At 40.5% G+C, this 24,584-nt stretch overlaps 1 protein-coding gene across 6 annotated transcripts in view; it reads left to right on the top strand.

Moving 5' to 3' along the window:
• The window catches only part of wdpcp (WD repeat containing planar cell polarity effector), a 94,792-nt gene that overhangs the window by 3,631 nt on the left and 66,577 nt on the right, over window positions 1–24,584 (top strand). For all 6 annotated transcript variants that reach the window (XM_030748038.1, XM_030748039.1, XM_030748037.1 and 3 more), the window contains exon 2: window positions 23,639–23,723. In XM_030748038.1, coding sequence (XP_030603898.1) covers window positions 23,663–23,723 — 61 coding nt within the window. In that variant the 5' untranslated portion in view covers window positions 23,639–23,662. The remainder of the gene's footprint in view (window positions 1–23,638; window positions 23,724–24,584) is intronic.

The following is a 24,584-nucleotide window of genomic DNA, read 5'->3' as shown; positions in this document are numbered from 1 at the left end:
TAAAAAGGACCATATAAAGATTTTAAAATATGTCACATTTGATCTTTGACCTCTCCTTCAAGGACAATAGATTGATCTGAAGGTCAAAGTAATAATAATGCTATATAGAGCTGTTTAAAGCTATATTTCTTACTGCCATATAGGAAGTGATATATATGGGGATTCTAAATATCATGTTACTTTGGACCTCTGACAGTGGTGTAGTGATTGTTAGACAAGGGCCAAATGAATTCATGAAATTACATTAAAATATTTTCCTCAGTCCAAAATGTCTATAAAACTTAAGGCATAAAATGAACCCAAACCACTGCCACTTCTTCATCCAAAGCCTAAAGCTGCCCGCTTCATGTCTCCATCTGCCAATGACAGTAGGTGACACCCATGCGTCCCTTCTCAAAAGGCTCTGTTTGTTAACCTTATTCATAGGTGTTCGAGGCAGCTGCGGCAACCTGGCAGTGCTCTTCTCAGGTCCAGGAACATTTGTGACATTTTACCTGAGATGGAAACTGGATGCACTATGGGAAGAAGCGAAAATAAAAGTGAATGGAAGCAGTGTGATGCTCTGAAATCTTAGGCCATGGCATTCATATTCATTTGGTTGTTACTTTAAGTTGGACCACCAGTCCAAATATAGTTGCAGCCCTTTGTGGCAACTGTATTCCCCTGTGTGGCAGAACAGTCTTCCCTGCCACACTGCAAACATTGCTCACGAATGATTTGAAAAACATGACAAAGCATTCAAGGTGGTGTTTTGACCTCCCAAATTCCCCATATCTCAATTCAGTCAAATATCTGTGGGATGTCCTGGGGAAAAACAAGTCAGAGCCACTGAGGCTCCAGCTCTCAACTTACAGGACTTAAAGGATCTGCTTCAAATGCTTTGGTGCACTCCAACGCACGTTCAAGATAGCCAGGCTTTCTTTGTGTTAGCTGACTTGACAAAACCTAAAATCCCAGTCAGAGATGAGTGGTATCACAATGGTGGATGTCAGATTTCATTGTTAACTGAGGCTTTCTGCTTCAAGCCCAGTTCATGCTCATGGAAACAGGGGGCATTCAATGCATCCTTTTGCTCTTCTTCTACACAAAATTGCTGCCCTTTTAAACCAGAGACGCCAGAGGAAGAAGTGATAAAGCTTTATAAATAGAAGGCAGAACTTACAATGAGTGACCCAAAGGTCATGGCCATAGGTGAGGGTAGGAACCTAGATCAACCGGTAAATCAACAGCTTCACTCTTATGCTCAGCTCCCTCCTCTATTTATAGGTGATAAATAGCCTATAAATAATCTAACCAACTTTTAAATCTGTGTACTGGTTCCTGGCTTGTTCTTTGTTTCTCTGCCCACTGGATATGGTGGATTTTACACAGGCAGAGCTGTTGGAGAATGACAAAAACAACTCTGCAAGTTTCAGAACCACAGGGGAGTGTAGTTTTCACTCTGGGGTAAAAATACAGTATTTGGTGGATGTTCCAATCTCTCTTGAGCACCAAACATTCTTGAGGATTGGAAAAAGATCTGCATAAAAATCCAAATTAGAAAAAAAAAAAAAAGGTAGATAATCTGCATCTCCATTAATATTGTGTTGTAGCACATGCCTCTTAAGGAGTCCATACCTCTATGGGATCAGGAGTTTTGAATGCTGTGGCTAATTGATCTGATCACACGGATACTGGACTTTGTTAGTATTGCCTTGTAGTACTTCTTGCTTCAATTTGAAGTAATTCCACATTTTACTTGCTCAGCCATGATGTTCGTAAGATATTCACTTGTTTTTTGGTTTTACAGCCGAGAACTTGTTGACCCGCTGACATCCTCTAAAATCCCGAAAAAGTTTTTAATGACATGACACGTGACAGTTATGACTGCGCACATTCAGAGGAGTTTGTTGTTGCTGTCACTGCACTGTTTATTACTATGGCAGTCTCCACAGTCAGGTTGACATGAGGGGATTAGGCATACTTTTCTTTGTTAAAAGGAAATCGGAATGAAACCCAGAAAAGCAGCGGCACACAAGATAATATCTGGTGCCAATTTGTTTGTAGAGCCTGATGCTTTGTGTGTGTGTGTGTGTGTGTGTGTGTGTGTGTGTGTGTACACTGTGAAAACAGCCAGCGTTGCGGGTGGGTTTTTTCTTTCCCCCACATGAAATGGAGATGGTAAAGTTTCCCATGCACAAATCTTAAACCACAAACGCACACACATACATGTGGAGTGCGATCATGCTCAGTGTTCAGTGATCTCTGGATTTTATACATGTGCACACATAGTATATTTCAGAATCTTGATAAGTGCTTGGCAGCATGTCCTTTGTCCACTCCATCGCCTCCTCTTTTTGTTCCCTCACCTATTCACCTTCCTCATCTCCACCCACTCTGTCCTCTCCTACTTTATCTCCCTTATTCTGTTCCTCCACTTGTCCCTGCATAGTGCACCTGAGTGACCCTGTTACGTTGGCAGCTGGGAGGCTGATAGCTAGCACACCCACCGGCCTCTATATCACCCTCTTATCTGCCTCGCTAGACCAAATAGCCCTCACAGTGAACCAGCAGACACACCAAGATAGCAGGCTGCATTCACACGAATGCGCACGCAAGCAACACACAAATGCAGCAGATAATTACATCAGTGTCACTGCTATCTCCCATTATATTCAACTTCTGTATCCTCATGCCATCACCTTGCTTACTTGGTGGCATATCTGGCTCAGCAGTGTCATGTCTCTGTCTTAGATTAATTGATGAAGCTTTAGATCAGATGGAGCAGATGGTGTTCTTTTTTTTTTTATCTACACACTAATGCAGGCAGGGACTGTGTTGTTTAAAATGAACCTGCATGGCCCTGTCCTGTTGTTGTTGTTGTTTGCAGTAGCCATAATAATACACTAGGTGTCAGTATATGGCTGTAGTTAACCTGGAAGTCATTGATGACTCTTTACACAGCACTTGGAAACAGCTGTTGATGGATTTGTTTTGAAGACTCTCCAGAAGCACTTGTTGCTGCAGCAGTCAGGCAGTAGAATAGGGACAGCTGTCAGTTTAAAGTCCCATACTGGAATTTGACATGAAACTAAAGGATTCAAGCTCCTTTTTTTTTTCTAAGCAAGACTCACTCTACAACTCTGCACTGCCCAGTTGTGTTTAACCTGAAACCCCATTTTCACCATTTAGAGTGAAAAGTCTAGGCTCATTCTAAAAAATATTCGAGGCGTTGTTGGAAACTTAGCAGCCAACCAGCCAGAGCTTCTGGGTAAAACATAATGGTGTCAATTTATATAAACTACACACATGAATTATGTTCAACATATGTTTGTTATGACTAAATATACATTTAAGTCAATTTGTAAACATCTGTTGTGTTTAAATGTAAATAAAATGCATTACAGGATGCAATTAGGGCATGATTTAAACCTATATAACAAAAAATGTGAGTTAAAACAAGTAAGGACAATTAAGGAAAAAAGTTACAAGAAAATGATTTAAAGGCAACCATTTAATGATACATTTAGGGTTGACACTGTAAACAAAAGGCATACTATGTAAAAGGCTCATGAAAAGCGGTAAATTTAAATACTGTTAGGGAGGTAGATTACCTAATGTGGAAGGCGAGGACTAAGCAAGCCTCGCAGGACATAAAAATATTAAAGTTCTAATAACATGGCGCATGAAGCCAAAGAGAAAAAAATAAAATGCATGAAAAAATGGTTAAAAAGAAATTGGGAAAGTGTCATGTATGGATGATCTAATTTTGTACCCAGTTAGTTGAATGTTTTGGTAGTTTTTTTTTTTGTTTTGTTTTGTTTTTTCTCATTATATAACTAAAGTTTAATTTATTTACTCAACATATTGTTTATGCTTTAGATTAAAAATTTATTTATTTTATGCTAAATGGAACAGAGCGACTCAGATCTTCTGAATTGCTACTACTTAGTTTAAAAAGTCTACCCCTCACTCCCCCCTGATTCTTTCATTTTCAATAAAATGGATCAAAGTTGAATTTTAATGAAATAGCTGTAAACACAATAGTACCAGCGGATTCTTTTATTTCCCCTATAGAAAAATCACTCCTTATTTTCCCTCTTGTCATCTGCACACCAACTGCTGTGGGTCCAGGCCCATATATAGTGAACTAAAACTAAACTAGAAGCTAAGTGGGTGTGTTTAAAACATTTTAAAGTGAAAAACTAGACTTTATAAAAAAAAAAAAACTAAATATTTTGTGTACATGAAATGTTAAATTTGTACATGTATTTTTTTTAATTGAGACTGGATGTCTAAATATTTGTGTGTTCTGTTGTGTTGTTGGAATGTATTATTGTACTGTACTTCTCAAATCTTGCACTGACAAATGCCAGCCTTTGCATAATAAAGACTAAAACCAAAACTTAAGAAAACTGAGCTATAACTGAATATTTCCTAACAAACCAAACTGAAATGAGCAAAGTGACTTCAAGTGAACACTCTCTGAAACTAAACTGACTTGAAAACATAACTAATCAAAAAGGCAAGACTCATCTGAGTACTGATAGGAGTTGGTTTCTTTCACTGTCTGTCTGTGCTTGAAACCAGAGAAGGACTTTGTTTCTGCTAGCTTGTTGTGGAAATAATAATAAAAAAATAAACAATCAAACCCTCAATCAAAATGAACACAGACCTGCAAACACGCTAACCTAACTTCTTGGCACTGATGCAGAACTATTCAATTAAATCTCATAATGTACACACACCGAGCCATCCTCTGAGGTGTGTTTCTTCCTGTGAGCAAGCCTCAACCGCACTGTGCCAATCTCTCTCTCTCTCTTTCTCCCAGAGGTGTTTGCATAGGGAAATGGTCCGTGAAATGGGTTTGATGGAATCAAACTCCATATTAAGACAAATACATATTTCACAGCAATTGATGGACTGATTGATGGAGCTCCGTCTTCATTTCCTGAGAGATCTTTATCAGAAACAGTAATATGAAGGATCATGGCTCGGCTTGTTTCAGAGGGGAGAGTTGTTCACCTGTCGTGTTATGACTTTGAATGATTCTTGCTGTGAGTGTCTTTAGGTGTTTTTATGTGCTTCCAGAACACCTTTGCTCTTTTCTGTGCCCACAAGGGGGCACTAAACTGTCATATGTTGTGCATCGGATCCTTGCTGAAACCTCACTCCCTGTTCCGTCTGCTGTTGATGGCAACCAGTGCACTCAAAACTCACTGAAGGGTGACCAGAAATGCTGCAGCAACAGTGCCCTGGATCCACAGACAGTTGACGTGGTGGCAAGCTTGCATAGGAGAAGACAGGGCGGAATGTGATTCACGTTTGTTCTTATCAGTGCAACTGTTGTTTTAGCATAACAAGACTGGCTGGAAAAACTCCCCCTGACCCACCCCAGCAAGCCCACTCGCACCACCTTTCATTAACTTCAAAACCCAAATCCATCCAACTGGACCAACGATGGCAACTCGCTGCCGATGCTGGCGGTCACACCCCTCTGCACAGCCATAATGGGCCGTGGCACAATTGGGGGCCCACGTAACCGACAGCATTCCAGGTCCTTCCAAGAGGCCCGTTGCCTGCAGGTTACCAGCAACACCGCCTGTCCCTGTTTGTCTGCACTCTCTAAAAGGAAAGAATGTTTTCCCCCATAACATGGCTGTGTGGGGATTAAGGACCATTCTGAGTGGCCCCAGGTCGTGCAGCAGATGTTAGCCAGGATAGCGCTCGTTGCCGTGCCGACAGTGAGCCGGCAGGATCGGCCCGCCCAGACGATGTTAAGCCTATGGGCATGCATGGGAGAGAAGGGGGTGAAGGGTAGGGTCTGTCACACATTAAAGAGAATGGCGTTGGGAAATTTATTGCTGCAGTCACACACTAATTCATCTACACTATCTCATACAGTGTCGAAAAAATACTGGCACTCCTCAAAGAGCTTTTGGCCTACCCCTAATGGAAAATTACCAGTAAAGTAAACACACAATTGTTTATATTTTTAAATTACTTTTTAAAGTGGGGTTTCGTGTACTCAGTCAGGTTTCAAGTGGATTGGCCACCCATCGACTCATTTGAATTCCCACCAATCACAGTTATGAGTTTCCCTGTAGCAAACTGACTCAAGCATATCTTCAGAGTAATGCAGAGTGACATGGCGACAGGACACCATAGAAAATGAATGATATTTGGCAGCTTCAAGTGACTACGGGCAAAATAACTGCGACACAAAGTGGGCGGGACCTGAGATAAACTTTTCTCAACTTCCAGTCGAGGGATTGGAGAAGTATGAAATTCCACAGGGTTATGTGCTAGAACCAATTCTGTTTACACTTTACATGCTTCCCCTAGACAGGATTATTAGAAAGCATTGTATATATTTTCACTGCTATACAGATGAGACCCAGCTTTATCTATCCATGAAACCAGATGACACACACCAATTAGTTAAACTTCAGGAATGTCTTAAAGACATAAAGGCCTGGATGACCTCTAGTTTCCTGCTTCTAAATTCAGATAAAATTGAAGTTATTGCACTTGGCCCTACAAATCTTAGAAATATGGGTTCTAACCAGATACTTACTTTGGATGGTATTACCTTGGCCTCCAGTAACAGTGTGAGGAATCTTGGACTCCTTTTTGACTAGGATATTGCCTTCCATGCAAATATGTAGGACTGCTTTCTTTTTTGCCACAGTTTTTGAACTCTGGGACACAACCACAAGGTAATTAACACATAATGCACAAGCATAAATGCCGGCAACAACATCGGCCACTTATGTAGGTTATGTCTAAGGCTCTACAAAGATTCAGCAAAATCTAAATCAGGCCTGACGCAGAGTGGACAGCAAAAATGAAAGAGGTTAAAATGAAAGAGGTTTTGTCAGGTTAGCAGGGATGCTTGTTCTAGCAGTTGCTCTTAAAACTATGGGTAAAGAGCCAACAGCTCCTTTTATCAAACCAGCTGTTCAGTGTACTGTAAGTAAAGAAGACAAGTGATGTTTTCACCTGCTCATACCTACTAACAAGCTCAAATGAACAGTGTCTCTATGCAGAGTTTATCATTTTTAATTTGGCACATTTCTTTTAGCAGTGATACTTGCAGCATTCAGGAGTGAATCTATAAAAGGGGGGGGCAGCGTTTATGCCAATACTTTTTTTTTTTTAATTCTTTGTTTAATTTGTTTTATTTAGATTAAATCTACTAATTGTGCCATGTTAATATCAATTAAGCTACTCACAAATATAGTAATGAAAGTAGCTTCTTTTTATTGAGACTGGATGCCTACATGCCTGTGTCAGATATTTGTGGTGTTGTATCTTATAATTGTGCTGTTACAAACTTCTTAAATCATGTCCTGACAAGTGCCTGTCATTACATATCATAAGTGTCCACCAGGAGCATGATGGCAAATACTTTTGAATTGTAGTCATGCAGCTTCAAACTCTGACTAGTCTTTTCCTAGTCCACATTGGCATTAGTTGCAAAAAACTTCTTTTTTACCCACCCAAAGAATGTTTTAATATGTAATAACTAAATGTACAGATGGCATTATGGGTAACAGAAACGTGGAGTATTTAAAAAGTGGTTGACAGTCAGCTGTAGCTATTCCACTGAATGTGCTGAACTTTGAATTGTAGGTGTGGGCTAAGTTTGTATGGTTGTTTGATGTGAAACATGAGCTGTTCTCTTTAAGTCAGGCAGGGCTAACTGCAGGGTGAATGTGTTTAACATGGGGCCCCATGCTGCCCCCTGTGCTACTCATAACCGTCAGGCTCAATGGAAAGAGGATACAGGGTCTGACAAGACATGACTCGTCCCAGCGGTACAGGCAGAGCCATGCTATTGTCTTGCATGTCCAACAGAAAGGAGTGTTGTAGAATGTAGTGTATAAAAGGCTTGGGATCGAGCAATACTGGAAGAGCATATAGGAGAAGGATGCAACACATCAACAATGCTCAGTGGCTAGTAGATGTAAGAGCAGACCACAGCAACCTCCCTGAACTGGATCCAGTAACATCACAGTGGCAGACATCCAAGAAAGAGTCTCAAATATAAATAGTTGGACAACACCAGACCTGACATAATGCATACCTACTGGCTAAAGAAGCTAACTGTATTCCATGAGTGCCTGGCAGCACAAATGAACAAGCTGCTAATGGCTAAGATGCACCCAGAATGGCTAACTGAAGGCTGGACAGTCCCAATCCCCAAGGATCCTAAGAAAGGACCGGTCTTCTCTAAGTACTGACCAATAACCTGCCTCAGCACAACATGGTAGCTCCTGTCAGGCATCATAGTGGCTAAGATGAACAGACACATGGTTGAATATGAAATACATGAGCAGGGCCCAGAAAGGAATTGGCAGAAACACCGGGGGAGGAAAACACCAGCTACAGTTAGAGCAGTAACTCGAGACTTTAAGACCTGACTGACCAACATGTGCACCACCTGAACTGACTACAAAAATGTCTATGTCGGGCGCCCGGGTAGCTCAGTGGTGGAGCAGGCGACCACGTATATATGCCGCATTGCGGTGCGGCATGGGTTTGAGTCCCGGCCTGTCGCCAGTTTGCCCACGTGTCTTCCCCCTCGTTTCCTGTCTCCCTCTACTATCAATGAAAGCCGCTGTGGCTATGCAAAAAAACAGAAAAAAAAAGTCTTTGTCTCAGTGCGTGGACCCTGGAATGCCTAGAACTGTACCAACAGGTATCAACAGGACCTTAACAGCCTTCATCAGGAATTCAATGAATTCATTCAATGGATGTGGAAAACAACATTTACCAAGGAGAACCTCTGTCCTCACTGCTGTTCTGCATAGGCCTGAATCAGACTGGTTACAGATGCTACCTACATTTGGAAAAGGTGTAGTCACCTACACCCTACCAGTCATCAGATACCCTGCTGGGATAATAAGCTAGCCCAAGGAGGAGATGGAAGCCACTGACACCAGGACAAGAAAACTCCTTACTATACATGGAGGGTTTCACCCCAGGTTCAGCACATTGAGACTGTACGCTAAGTAGAAGGAAATAGGCTGAAGACCAGTGAGTGTCAGAACCAATATCCTGGATGAAACAACAAAGATCCATAAGTATATCAGAAAGATGGCCACAGCTGATCATGCTTGGTGAATACCTCAGGCAGCAGAAACCAGAGAAAGAAGAGGAACAGTAACCATCATAAAAGGACAGGCCCCTGCATGGCATATACCACCAGCAGATATTAGAAGTGGCTAATATTGGAAAATCCTACCAATGGCTGGACAAAACTGGGTTGAAGGATTGCACAGCAGCACTAATCATGGCAGCACAGGAGCAAGCTCTAAGCACAATATCATTAGAGGCTTGGGTCTACCACACGAGGCAAGACCCCACGTGCAGGCAGTGCAGAGATGCCCCTGAGACAATCTAGTGCATAACAGTAGGGTGCAAGATGTTAGATGGAAGGGCATACATGGAATGTCATAACCAAGTGGATGGCATAGTATACAGGAACATCTGCGCTGAGTATGGCCTGGAAGTTCTGATGTCACAATGGGATACGCCCCCAAGGGTAGTTGAGAATGACAGAGCTAAGATCCTGTGGGACTTCAGATACAGACAGACAAGCTAGTGATGGCTAACCAACCGGACACAGTAATCGTGGACAACCAGGGGAAGAAGGCCACGGTGATAGATGTAGCAACACCAAGTGATGGCAACATCAGGAAGAAGGAACACAGGAATAATGATCATCTTGTTGTTGTTGTTGTTGTTGTTGTTGTTGTTGATGATGACAATTGTTATGGCCACTGACCTTTTGACCTGTTTTTGAAAGAGATACTCTCCTCCTCCCTTTTTCCCTCTCTGCTCAAGATCAGCAGTCCCCGACCATTTTTGCACCATGGACCAGTTTAATGTTGGACAATATTTTCACAGACCGGCCTTTAAGGTGTGGCAGATAAATACAACAAAATTAATGAAACGACCGGCATAAAAACTGTGATATTTTCTAAATATAATAATAAACGTGAATCCACTGTGTACTCATATGCAACTTTATCAGCAGCATCCTCATAACATCGCACCAACAGTAACGCTGGTAACGCTGAATAAGTGTGAGCCCTGAGCTCATTTTTGCTAGCTTGTGGGTTGCCTGAGACCGGCCTCACTAACTGGCACACACCAATATGCTGTCAGAATCCCTACAGTAACAGGAAGCTTTGGTTTCACATGGAGAGTGACTGCAGAGCCACTGTGTTGTGTGCCAGAGTGTCAGCTTGGCTGGGTCTGCCTCAGTGCTATCCCTGGTGTTGCTAAATATAAATGATAAATTAACTAGTTCTTATATAGCGCTTTTCTACTCTAGTTGAGCACTCAGAGTGCTTTATAAGAGCATTATGTAGGTCAACATTATGTAGGTTTGTTAGACAGGCACGGGAACCAGTGAAGCTTGTGGGTTTAATTTTAGCGGTAACGTATCACATGACCAAGACAAACATCTTGACACACGTCAAGAGTGAGCCATAGACAAATGTAACTGAAAGAATCTGCCCATAATTCACATTGTTCAAACTTGGGTAATAAAATAAACAGAAATAATGTAAGTTATTTATTCTTTCAGTGCAGACCGGTACCACCTGACCGGTAGCGGTCTGCGGCCCAGGGGTTGGGGACCTCTTTCTCTCGATGATAATGAATATGTAACTATATACATAGTGTGTCAAAGTGAAGATGGAACTTGAGGGTAAAAGAACACAACACTGACATAAACATGCTCACACTGACACAGTGTGTGTGTGTGTGTGTGTGTGTGTGTGTGTGTCATGGGGTGCAGGCCATGCCATTCAGTCCCATAATGACTGTACTCTTAGAGGAGGAGTGTTGGGCAGGGCAGGGCTGTTTTTACGCACGGCTGGATGTTTTTGCTCTCAGACAGATGGAGAATAAGTGTGTGGGTGTGCATGCGTACGTGCGTGCACTGTTGTCTTATTTCATACATAGATTTTTAAACCTCAACAGCAGTTTGACTGACCTCTTTACTGCAGGCAACAAATTATCAGACTGTGCTGATGGAAAGCTGAAAATGCATCAGAAACAGTAGACCTACAAAGGCCAAACTTTACCCAGGGTATATTGTTCATTATGCCACCGTTTGTAAGCAGGGTGATGGCTTTTATGCATATCCATAAATACATGCAGTGTTAAAGATTTTACCATTATGTTTAGTAGATAATGGTGAACAGATAAGGGAACAAAGAGAAATGGTTTCCATTTAGGGCTGCCCCTTTATGGTAAAAATAGTCTTTATTGAGCCCTGGTCTTTATTGCCATTAGTTTTTTTTTTTTTTTAATGGTAACTTTTTATATATATCTTTTTAAATCCCTTGGGTTTGAGCTTTTTCCTCTCCGTTCTCCTAGAAATCAGTGGTTCCAAAGGCTGTACCTTTCTTGGTAACCAAAAATGCCTGTTTCCGTCATCTTGACTCAAGCTGAACTGCTGAAACATGCCAGGAAGTGAGTTTGGACTTTTAGAGAGGATAAATGTGTGTGGCTGTAAAGAAAAGGGGTGTGCTGGATTTAGAATCTGTTTAATATTTACTGGAATAATTGTAAAAATGTAAATTAATTACACAGCCATATTACATATTGCTTTATATTTGCTATTAAAAAAAATATATATACATACGTATATATATATATATGGAGAGGCGATTATGGTTTTCCTTCTTCTGTCATGTATATTAGTACAATAGCAGGTGCTTATATTAGACATGTCGAACATCTCAAATATTGAGTTACTTTATGTACAAGTAATCTCTATGAGCTCTGGCTTCTCTAAACACTCAGTTTCAAACAATTTCATTGTCATCTAGGATGTGTATGATGTCACTGAGTCGATATTCCTCATGTGATCATCTCAGGCACACAGCTCTGGCAGTGAACACAGAGGCTCACTCACCAGCTGTGCAAACCTTCTGTTTGCCAGGGGTAGCCAGTCAGAAGAATGATTTTAGGGGGGGGGCTAAAATAGCCCAGACGGTGAATGAACTGATAAAGATTATTTTGAACTGTGAACCATGCAAAGTTGCTAATAGAGTCCAAGTATTAAAAAAAAAAAAAAAAAATGGAGTTGATTAAGTAAATGCAATCAGACTCTATGAATTAGACAAGCTGATAAGTTTGATTATTGCAGCTGCTGTCATAGAATTAGTTTTAATTTGTAGAATATGTTCATTGCAGTCTCAGATCCTATAGTGATACATATGACAGACAACTGCCAGCTAAGAAGAAGAAGAAGAGTTGAGTCGATGCTAGAAAGGATTTTATTTCCCCTTCTGAGGCGACTGGAGCAGTGGGAGAACAGAGATATGACACCAGTGTCCATCTCTGAGGTCACAGCAAAGAGAACAAACCTCTTGCTCTGAGTGCCATCGACGTCCGACCGTTCTGTGCCATGTCAACCTGTCAGAGAGACAGATGGACAGAGGGAGGCGCTGCCTGCTGAGAGGTATCCAAGGTGTCACGGCCTCGTCTGGGGGGTGACAGACAGCGTGTGTGTGAGTGTGTGACGGGGAAATAAGACCGCTGAGAAGTCTAGGGGACGTTCATTGTGACCTTTCGTTCTGCCGGGGTCCATCTCACTCAGTGCATCTGACAACAACTTTGAAAAGGCCCAGTCTTCATGAGACCTTGACAGGTGTGTTTGTGTGTACCTGAAAGTGCATATGTGGTTGTGTACACAACAGGGAAGTTTTAGCTAAGCTGGATGATTTTTGGATGTGTGTACAGACTCAAAAACAAAGCTGTGGCCTGTTTTGCTCCTGAAACTTTGCAGAGATGCAGACATGTTACGTACCCAAGTGTATTCTTATTCATCACCAATTGAAATGAAGAAGTAGTTTCTGTGTCTTGAAATTGGTTGATGCTTATTGGTTTTAAAGTACTTCTACCTGATAGACAGAGGCATCAAATGAAAATAGTAAAGGTATTAAAGTCCAGGATTATCACCTGAATCTACAGGGCCCCTTGATTTATAATAAGTCATTACTTTCATTACTAGTAAGTTCTTCAATTATCTGTGCAATGGGCAGAAAGAGGAAAAAATCCTCTGATGTGCCCCTTTCCTGCACAATTGTGCTACAATCAGCTAACTCCCATTTGTGTGGATGTAGGAGGAAAATAGCAGAGTGGTCTACCACTTTTAAGGAGTGGATATACACTCACTGGCCACTTCATTAGGTGTTAATGCAAATATGAGCCAATCACTTGGCAGCAGCTCAGTGCATTTAGGCATGAAAGTGAGTATAAGAATGGAAAAAGGTAAATTAAATGACTTTGGACATGTTGTAGTTGCTGGTGCTCACACAACTAGCTAGGGTTTACAGAGAATGGTCTGGAAAAAGATAAAATATCCAGTGAATGGCTGTTCGCTGGGAAAAGGGCCACCGAGGTATGCAGAAGAGCATCTCTGCACACATAACACATCAAACTTTGAAGCAGAAGGGCTTCAGCAACACAAGACCCCACTGAGTGCTACTCAACTAAGAACCAGAAACTGAGGCTAGAGTTCACACACGCTCACTGAGATCGGACAACAGAGAGCAATTCAAACCCTTTAAAGAAGGGAAATTCTTTAATGCCAAAGATGACAGTTGTATGATGCATATCACGTTCTTCCACCCAAATCCAAGCCAGGAAATAAATAAATTAAAAATAAATATGGTTTTCAGCTTTATGTTAATACTTAAACACCCAAAGAATGATCTTGTGTGTCCTCATTACGACAGGGCTTTGCATCTGTGTGTAGGTGTACTCATCATTGTTAACTGGTAATTATGTGACAGTGGAGCTCAGGCCATTTTAGGGTAACACAAAACTAATGTAACGAGTAGTATAACAAATGACTTTCTCCATGGAGAAAATAATGAATGCAATGCACTGTTTTTTAAAAAGTAACAAGTATTACATTAGTTGTTATTTATAATGACCCCAGCACTGATAGGTCAGCCATCACCACTATTGATTTGAGCAGTTAATTTGCTGTCAAATGAATGAAAAACAAGTTAAAAAATTTTTATATATATATATATATATATATATATATATATATATATATTTATTTATTTATTTATTTAAATGACAGTACTTGTGGTGGATATGCAGTAAGTACATATTTTTTAATGTTTGAGTCCTATGTTTTTGTGATTTTATGCATGTGTCTGTGCACAAATAGATATTTTTTGGACTCTGTGTGTGTGCATGTTTACTGCTTATAGATGTGTTTGTGGTCAGAAGGTGAGGGGCAAACAACGGGGCACCAGACAGGTTTAAAAAGAATCAAATCCAACAACATAAACAAAACCACAGTCAGCGTGACATGCGTCACCTTCACTGTGACAGGGGATGGATACCAGAGAGGCTCCTAGTCCCAGAGAATCTCTTTGAAGTCAGGCAGCAATTGTGCCACCAGGTTTGGAAGTATTGCCTTTCCTGGCCTTCGATGTTGCTTTAGGGCAGAGCACTCAGCTTGTAGGGAAACACTTGCCTGGATTAGACTTATTAGCTGAACAGGAGTTACAGATACCTGCCACAGGTTTTGTTGAATCCTGTCTACATATAGAAATCTTTGATTGATAAAAAATTTTATTGGCTTCATCAAGCCAAAGGTCTCCTTCTCTTTTGGTGTTCGTCTTTTCCACCACATTTTCTACCCAATCAGTTACACGTTTTCCACCAAACATCTCTTTCTCTCTGTCTCTCATCACCACTCTTAGTCATTACTGGTGCTTGTTTGTGTTTCTGCTCCAGGCATTGGGTAAATACCTCTGCTGGAAGAGGGTTTTCTCCCCACTTCCCACCTTCCTCCCTCCATTACCTCCTCTAATGATGTTTACACGTGTGCTTCGAAGAGCCTCTGCACATCTTTCTGCCTCCCTGTTCTCATCCCTTCTTTCCTTTTCTTGTACATGCACACAAAAGCACAGGGACACAGAGAGCCTGGGAGATTATGTGGAAAAATTACAGTCTGTATCTTTTTTTTCTTTAATTTATTTAATACTTTTTAGTAGAAAGTAAAATTGCTATTTCTCTCTTAGACCAAAACAAAAAAGAAAAGAGGTTCAAACGTAAATCAAAAAACACAAATCTTCAAATGCCAATAAAAAGAGACGTGTGTATGAGGAAAATGTTGATTAAGAAAAGAGGAAACCTGTTCTACATGTCCTGTTTAGCTTATGAATTATTAGAAATGTGAATTGTGAATGAACTGTTTTGTGGAAACCTATGTAAAAGTCAGTGATGGTAATATGTATCTTTTTTTTTAATTAAAGAATTCTTTAGTTGGCAAATTATTAGGGCTTTCACAAACAGAAATCTAGGTCATAAGACTTTAATAAGTGTTTGATATTCATTTTCCATGCATGTATGTTGTTATAGTAGAAGTGAAGCTCGTGGGACCAGTCATCCTAGTAACTTCCTAAAAACAATCTTCAGCAGCCTGATTTTCTCCCGGAAAGTAGAATTTTATCTGACTTTCTTCACATGTTGATACAAAGAAGTTCAAACCCCTTATAGAAGGGAAAATTCTTTAATGCCAAAGATGACCATTATATGATGCATATCATGTTCTTCTACCCAAATCCAAGCATGCTTTCATAAAAGCCCAGCCAGGAAATATCAGCTATGTTGCGGGTCATTTGAGACTCTGGTTGCATCTGGTTAACGTCCTATACATTTCTTAACACGGTGAGTTAACAGTATTTTTTTTTCCCATTGACTACTATGTATGGAGAAAAAACAAAACAAAAGTTTTTTGTTTGTATAATGTACCTCTGCTTTGTTTCCCTCGGCACTCCTGAACTTTTCAACTCCTCACCTCCCCACGCCCCCAAACCTGAACTGGTGCTTCAAGCGATCACCTGATTTCTTCTGCACACAACACTACGTACATGCCTCCAGACAGAAACTCACTTGAGAGTGTGGTTGCCCAGCAGTCATGTAATGATTCGTTTTCCCACTGAACGTCATGTCCTGCAGAAAACACACACATACACACATTCACGCAGAGCTACTGTACGTGTCACCTGTTTTAAATAGTATTACTTTACCTCATTTTGTTCTAGCTGTCCATCACTTCTATTTATCTTCTGCTGACAGCTCAATGGGCTCCGGTGGGACCCTGTATGAAAGGTATTCAGCCTGCTGCCTGGCGCCACTTTGCCCACCCTCTGCTCTCCTCTGCCAAGCCCTCTTTCTTGTAATGGGACAGTTGAGAATATACACTGTACTTGCTTGTGGTTGTGTGTGTATGGTTAAGTGCATACATTGCCACAAGGCTTCACTGCCTTCACTTTGTCCCCTCTTTATCTTGCCTCAGTGGGTGGAGCCCTGTAATGCCTTAGGTCCGTAACGAAACCACTGAAGTAGTGTTTGAAAGACTGGTTGGACAGAGACAACTTGACAAGAATATGACTAGAACACTGAGGCCCCGATAATAACAACTAGACGCTATAATATTTAATATAGCACCTCAGAAGTTATAAAGGATGGATATGGACACCATGAAGTACCTTTATGACTGTTTAGGATTGGATCTGAATTGGGGAAAAAAACAAAAATGTATGTAGCTTATCACAGGGTATCCTTATCCTGCTTTATGCCTGTTTTTAGACTCTAATGGGGTTCCGCAATAGACTGTCAAGGGTTTACCCTTCCTTTCGCCCTACAACAGCTGGGATAGGCTTAATGTGTTGGATGGGGGTGTTACATTTATCATAGGGATTTTTCCTGAGAATTTGCGCAGGTCTCTGCTCCATCACCTTATCTCAGTCTCTTCTGTATATGTATATATATTATAATGTACGTTAGAGTTCTTTCACTGCTTGGATTCTTTGTTTTGTACTCATTTTCACTTATTATGTCAGTTGTCTTTTAAACGCGTGTTGGTTTCAGCTTTTGCCCTTCTTTCTTTGCTTTGATACAACACTCAAAACTTGAGGACTTGCCCCTCAAGGGTATGCTGACGATAAGAGCTTGTGTGAATCTTTGTGCGTGCTTTCATATGTATGTAAATGTGTGCATGTGTACATTTCCTTAGGAATCAAAAGATAGGAGAATACGCGCCGACCATACCGTATATCCCTTCCCATGCATGCATATGTTCTGGAGTGTTGTATGAGTTCACATATCAGAAATTTGAGAGATTGGAGTGTACGCAACGTCGGACTGATCAGAGTGCCTGAGTGTGTCCGCTGAATACATGAGTGCATGTGTTGATGCAGTCAGTGACTGAGACTTGACAGAAACTCAGACCTTAGATTGGAAAATACTGTATGTACTCAAACACTCACATTTACACACTGTTACCCTACCTATCTCTCTCTGGGTATGTAACCTCTGGTCTGTCTTTGTATGTTCTTCATGTTTGCCAAGTTTCTCTCCAAGAGTCTAAACAAGACAAGGCAGGAGCTGAGAGCGTATGTGGAAGATAAAACTTGTGTGGGAAAAAAAAAAGTCTGAAAATTTGAAACGCTGTCCTTTTTGAGAGAGACGAGACAAAGAGTGAGGTGAGCAGCAATTGCCAGAAAAAGAGAGTGAACACTTGCAGACAGGGTCAGAAAGCTTAATGCATTTCTAATAGGAGGTACCTCAGAAAAACTAGACTAGAAAGTAGGGGGGGGGGGGAGATAAAAGGCAAGGGACAAGTAGGTAGAGGGATGATAAGTGAAGGTACATGAGGAAACTAGGAGGGAAAAAGTGACAGACAAATTTACAGAGCCAGGTAGGTGAGAAGGGAACAGCAGTGTGTGTGTGTGTGTGTGTGATGTTTAGTGAAGGTTTGTGTGTGTGTGTGTGTGTGTGTGTGTGTGTGTGTGTGTGTGTGTGTGTGTGTGTGTGTGTGTGTGTGTGTGTGTGTGTGTGTGTTGTAGGGTGGGGGAACGAGACAAGGCTGTGATGGTCTTGTGTCAGTCACCCTATGGCAGCTCTTTAACCCTGTAATTTATCACATCACTCTTCTTGCAATGATGGGGCAGTTCACTGGCTGACAGGACTGCCTCTGGCATTTTTGTCTGTGTGTGTGTGTGTTAGAAACATGGAAGGGGAAAAAAAAAATACACACCTGTAGGAGAGGATTCTTGAGATGTCATGCCACAAAATGCAGGCAGGCTTACAGTGCTGAGGCTCGTTCTGGTTGCAGTGGCTCCAGATCTGGACCACAGCCTTCATAGACCCTGGATTTATTGCAGAATTGTACTTCATTTGTCAAGAACTTCACATCATGTAGCCACTGAAGTCCTGTTATGAAGCCTTGAGCTGAGCATTTTTATGTCATTGTCACCTTTTTTGTTGTGAAACTGGATATAATGAGCAAGGAGTGTGTGTATCAGACTTGGGAATCTGCATGCTCATACCCTGGCTAATCCTGCTTCCTGAGTTACCATAATTTCCAAAATAAACTTCACATTTTATTTAAGATTACATAAGCTAGCTATTAAATCCATAAAGTTTTCCGGAAAGTGTTTACTGATGTCACAGAACAAGGACTATTTTGTCACAAATTTCTTTACAACAGGAAGGCTCGTTGCAGCCACAAGGTTTTAACCTACTGCAAGGCCAGATTTCTCATTTAAAATGTTAGTTATACATGAGATAAACGCTCTTCTATATCAGGAACGTAGTAGGGGAGTGGCATTAATCGTGGTAGTTTTCAGTCTTGATCTTCACTGATGACAATATTGTGTTGACAAAATCTGAGATGTTTCCACAAACATAAAGATCAATCTGAGTTGTTTGGATGGTTGGTACAGTCCAAAGAGATTTTGGTCCTTCTCCTAAGGAATATTATCAGGATTAAAATAAAACATTTTTTTGATTTTTTTTGCCACGATGAGACACAAACAGACTCAGAAGGCTAAACCATTCACAGCCATGCTGATGTCTCTGTTACAGACACACGCACACATATTGAAGTACATTCTTACAAAGACACCTTCGGTCACTCTTTCTTTCACACACATACACGGTCACACACTCAGTAACCACCCAGAGGGGACGGTGAAAGGAGAGCAGAGAAAGAGATGCAGAGAGCAGACAAGGTCGTAGTTCCTGTGGACTGTCTTTGAAAGGGGAGTCGTATGTTTTCCCTCCCCATCCTTTGATGTTAAAGCAGTCTCTTTACTAGTGTAAAGACAGGGTACAATAACCTAGACCCCCTCCAACCCCTCACCTAGCTCCTCTGTACACTGACTGTACACCCCCACAAAGCGCTGCAGGGGGACAGGTAACCCACAGCAACCCCAGCCAGAAATCAGAATGTGTGTGGCAGCTGTCCAGGACCTGTGCAGCATGCTGGGTGTGTGTGCTTGTTTTTGTGTGTGTGTGTGTGTGTGTGTGTGTGTGTGTGTGTGTGTGTGTGTGTGTGTGTGTGTGTGTGTGTGTGTGTGTGTATATATACACTATATGTGTATGTAATAATCTGTATAATACTTCACTGATTTAGCCTTTAATATTTAAAAAATCACAAATTATTCTGTTTAATATACTTTCTAATGTTCAGATTATGCCATGATGGAACAAAGCTTCAAATGATTTAAAGCCGGGATGGGCAGCATCTTTTTTTCCTCAGGGAGCATACTGACATGGATGAATTAACTGAAGAGCCACACTTCAAACAGCTGAATTAAAATATGATTCACATAGTGCTGATTTATACTAAACTATGTTGTTTCAGAAACCAAGAACATTTTCTTAGAAAGACTGTTAATAAGCATAATGAAATACAATATAAAGTTGTATCAGCTTTTTTTTTTTCTATATTTTCCTATATTTCTATATTTAGTTCATTAGAGAATTTGGTGGGTGGAGTGCTGTCTGTTGAAATTAAGTGAAATGGTATTGATTTTTATCATCATCCACCAATTAACATAAAACATCCATTTATTTCTTTTGGGCTGTTTTATTTCCCTTTAAGAATATCAGGGGCTGGATTTGGACAGTTCATTGTCCAGTTGTGGCCCTCAGGCTGTATTTTGCCAAAATGTGATGTAAAACCAAGTAGGTTTTAGTGCTTAAACCTAGCAAGTGAGTTAAAGTAAAAGGAAAAACATGAGTGAAAATGAAACAGATCATCAAAAAAAAACATGCAAAACTCAAAGGTCCAAATAGGATGTTCTCCTAGTTGATAAATCTGTGACTTATCAAAGACACTGGTCTCTAACTTAGTAAGGCCCCAGTGACACAAGCCTAGAGACCACAGGTCGCTAGGGGAAAAATGTGTATTCCCCAACTGGTTGGTGTTAGAGTTGCTGGAAGTTGCTGGCAGCCACTAGGTGAAACTGGCTGCAAAATGGGTGCTATATCAAAATCTCTTTGTGATTGCTTGGTTCACTACCAGATTGCTACAGTTGTCCATATGGTGAATGGAAGACGCTGACTTGTAGTTGGTGAGTGTTTGCAGACAAGTCACACTTCTTTGCAACCTTTTTCACCTAGCAATTGCAAACAACCTGCTGCAACCACCAGTCAAACTTTTTCTTTTCTTTAGCAAACCAGTGGTTGCCATTGTGTGTACTGTGTGTACTTATTTTAAAATGTCTACATTTGGAAGTCTTTTTTTCTCTTACATGTTCAGATACAAATATGAACACAGGCCTCACGGACGCATTGTTTTTGCCCAGTACAAATTCCCCTATTTGCTCTCTTGTTTTCTGTATCTCGATCAGTCTCCTTGTTTGTTCTGTTCTGATAGAAGTTCCCCGAGACCCACACTAGCTAGCCAGACTGGCAATAACAGAATGAAAGCTGGCTGAAATTAGGTTTTCAGTCCAAAAGGGCTGACTTCCTCTTTAAAAAAAAAAAAAAAAAAAAAAGCTGGTTAGGGGAGGATGAAAGAATCCTCTTATGTCAGTAAACTCGTTTCACTGTCACTGCCGTGCCATGCCAGCCCCAGCGTTTTCATGGGACCCTGTGTTATCTACTTGTATTTTTGTTGGAACTCGTAGTTTTGGGAGTTGAGTGGCAAAATTAGATTTTTTTTTTTTTCCCTATGAGGGTAAAGATAAGAGAGTCCCTTCTCAGTGTTAACTACAGAAAATAAGAGAAGGGGAAAGACGGAGAGCATTAACTGCAGAGATAGAGTTAATGGACAAGACAGCAATACTGCTACACATACAAACTATAGAGAGAGATCCACACAGTCCTGTGAGGAGCATAAACATGCAACTGTGTGCTGATCTGAGTTCATACCTGGTTGGATTTTAGTTTCATACACTGGGGCAGTATATGTAATTAAATCTATGCTAGGCTTATCATCAGTTTTTGTTATGGAGCAGTTTCCTTGTGAGACAGCAGTTCAACACAATAAATATCACATCACACAAAAACATAGTACAACACCAAAATCTCCTGTCATCATCAATGATGGAAAAAGTAAAGACCATTTCAGGGTTATAATAATAAAAAAGAGGGAAAAAAAAGTGCTGTATATCTTAAGGTAAGAACCCCACAGTATTACATGTGAAGCAGCGTTTCTCCAGGTTCAAAATGGGTTTTTGTTAAGCACAAATGGTCACACATAAGCACAGTTGGTCTGCATATAGTTAAAGCAGTGAGTCTGTTACCTTACTTAGCAGAAGTTCATGCATATTCCTTTTATTCATGGCAATTGATTAAAAATGTATTTTATGCATGAGTAAATTAAATCCCACTTAAACAGAGCTGGTGGAGAAATATTTTTATTGCAGTCCTGGTGATTTTCCTTGGCGGGGGGGGCAAAGCCTCAATGGCTAGATAAATATTAGTCCTCATTTCAGCTGAGTGCATTTATGTCATTTATGGTTTCATTAGTTTCTCCTTTCCTTGCTCTCAGTCTCACCGTGTGCATCTCCACTCCTCAAATTTTTGACTTTTGCAAATACTGTAATATTTGCAATAGTCAAAACTTAAAATGTAAAAATCTTTCTTTTTTTTTTATAGCAACATCCGCTGGCAGTAGTGATAGCACTTGTGATATTTTATTATTCCACTAAGAAATATTTTTATTACAGAAACATCACAAGTTGTTCAAAAAAAACGCAGCCGGGATATTGTTTATACAGTCAGCAAAACACACAATATCAGTCGTACAGGAGGAAACCAAACAAAGTGGACAAAAGGAGCCACAGTTTAACCCTTCAGGGGGTGATGGGAACTGCCTGGAGAATAAAGTGTGTAATAAAGAAGGAGGGGAAAGCCTGTGTTTATTAGCTGAAATGGGAAATGCTGCCTGCTTCGTCTGAACTGTCAGCCCCAAAGTGTTCGTCCATCACTACACGACTGATGTGTGAAAAGTGCGAGCATCGTTGCTTGTCACCTTGTTTCGGTGTCAGTCTGAGTTTATGCATGCGTCTGTGTTTTTTTTCTTTGTTTGTTTTTTGGGGTATGTTGGCATTAATTATTTACACCTGAATTACTAGTATAGATAACTGTAACAGGAGGTTTTGCCTATAGAAAAGTGTTGTCTTGCAACCAGGTATTTGTTATGTTGTTTAAATAAGACTTCTATGCCTGATAATTGACTAATAAGTCAGCAGTGCTGTCAGATGTCATTACATCCTCTTCTTACATGTTAACCTTGTTGTTGAATAATATTTTTACTGCACACCACTAAAGCTTAGGTTTTTTTCTTTTTCTCTCGCCACTTTTGTCTTGACACGTTATTTAAAAACAAATACAAAATGGTAGGTTAAAAAAAAATGCAGATTGACTCAAATTATCAGAATTTATCTTCACAAGCACATTACAAGCATACGTACACCAGGATTTGTATATATTTTTAGCTCGTTGAGCTGAAGGAACAATGAGCTTTTGTCATTTCCATCCGTTCGTCCACAATTAACAAGAATCACTACTCCTCCTACAGCAGAATTCAATCAAACCAGTGCACAGTGATCACTTAATGGGTCTTCACTTAAATTGTGCTCCAGGTCAAGTTTACAGGCACTTTTCCATTTTCACAAGAATTACTTCATATCCTAGGGTACTGGTCAGATTTTAGAAAAAATTGCACATTGATCACCTAATTAGTTTTAACCCAAACTGGTAAAAACCTGTGAATTGTGATGGGGAGGAGCTACTACATCACTGACATTCTGGTTATTCTGTGCAGCTGTTGAGTTTGCATCTTAATAGCTGACAGTTCCCTAATTTTAACCATTTTTGCACATAAATAAATAACCAGGCAAGTTTTATTACGCAATACAATTTGCAATATAACTGTTGAACTCATATCTGTTCATTTATGTCTACTAATTTATCTACTAATTATTCATTTCTCGATCTAAATGTATTGGTAGCCTGCTGATATAAGTTTACTTGCTCTTTATGCTGGAAGTGAAAAATGAACTCCTGTATCTCTTTCTCTAAATACAAAGTGTACTACCTCTCCTCGTCATGTGCTTGCCTCTTTTTCTACGGTCTATAATAAAAACTTGAAGTAAAGGATACTACCTCATCTCTGTTATCATGAAAGTGCGTTTATGTGTTTGTGAGTCCATGTGCCTACACGCAATGCTTCACTTGACCCTTTGACATAAATAGGCCAGTCTATTATGTTGTCTCATCAAGATATTCATCTGCGGTCATATTTGGTCTGCCCCTTCTTCGTCTTTCATTTGTTCTTTCTCTCATTCGTCCCTCTCCACAGATTCTGGTTACCCACCTCCATCAGATGGCGTTCTGCCTGGCTGAGCTACACTTGTGGTCCACCAAGGGCTCACTCGAAGTTAAAGGTACAACTTATCAACATGTTCAACCGCCCACACTCCTCATAGATTCCCTCCTTGCTTCTTTTTCCCTTTGCCTTTTTTTCTGGCCCTTTCTGTCATCACTCGCTGTGTTTTCACACGTTCTTCTCACCTTACTTAGATCTGCTTCAACAATCTGACTTTCACTCGACATCAGTTCTCACCTTATCTGTTTGCACTTTCTCGTGCTTTCAGTGTTTATTGCATTATACCTTAAATTCTTTGTAGTGTAAGCAGTTTAAGAAACCAGTAAGTCATCTGTGTGTCAACTAAGGATCCCACATTTGTTGGGAAAAATTAAACATTTGATCCACTTTATAACCTCATGTCTAACCATTTTTCTAAAATGCCTTTCCCCACTACTTTCACGAGTTTAAAATGAAAAATAAATGTTTTTTTTAAATGGAACAAAAGCTAATTAAAAAGTCTTTTGTCTGTGGGAAGCTTTCTCCAATCAGTGCTCGCCAAGACCTGTAAATGACCTGCACACCATTGTTGTCGTCATGTGTGCTTTGAGAAACTGCCTTGTTGGGCCAAGTGTGGTCTAAGTTTGACTTTTCTGGCAGTTTTTGTGAGGTACCCTACTCTTCACCTATCAGTCCATCTTGTTTCTCCATTTTCTTGTTTTCTCTTCCCTTCCATTCTGTCTTGTCTTTCACAGTCTGCTGAGCTTGAGGCAAAGATAGTGTCTCTCGGAGGCTGTGTGTGTGTATGTGTGACTGTATGTGTACACGGGAAGGTACGAGAGGGTGTTTATCATAGGTGACAGTGACATATCCTTATTTGTTTATTTTTTTCTTGACACTGTGTGTGTTTTCTGCTATCTGAGAAAAATGTGGATGGATA

This window comes from Archocentrus centrarchus, chromosome 15, assembly GCF_007364275.1.
Source record: "Archocentrus centrarchus isolate MPI-CPG fArcCen1 chromosome 15, fArcCen1, whole genome shotgun sequence".
Classification (NCBI taxonomy): Eukaryota; Metazoa; Chordata; class Actinopteri; order Cichliformes; family Cichlidae; genus Archocentrus; species Archocentrus centrarchus.
This window is presented reverse-complemented; position numbering and strand designations above follow the sequence as displayed.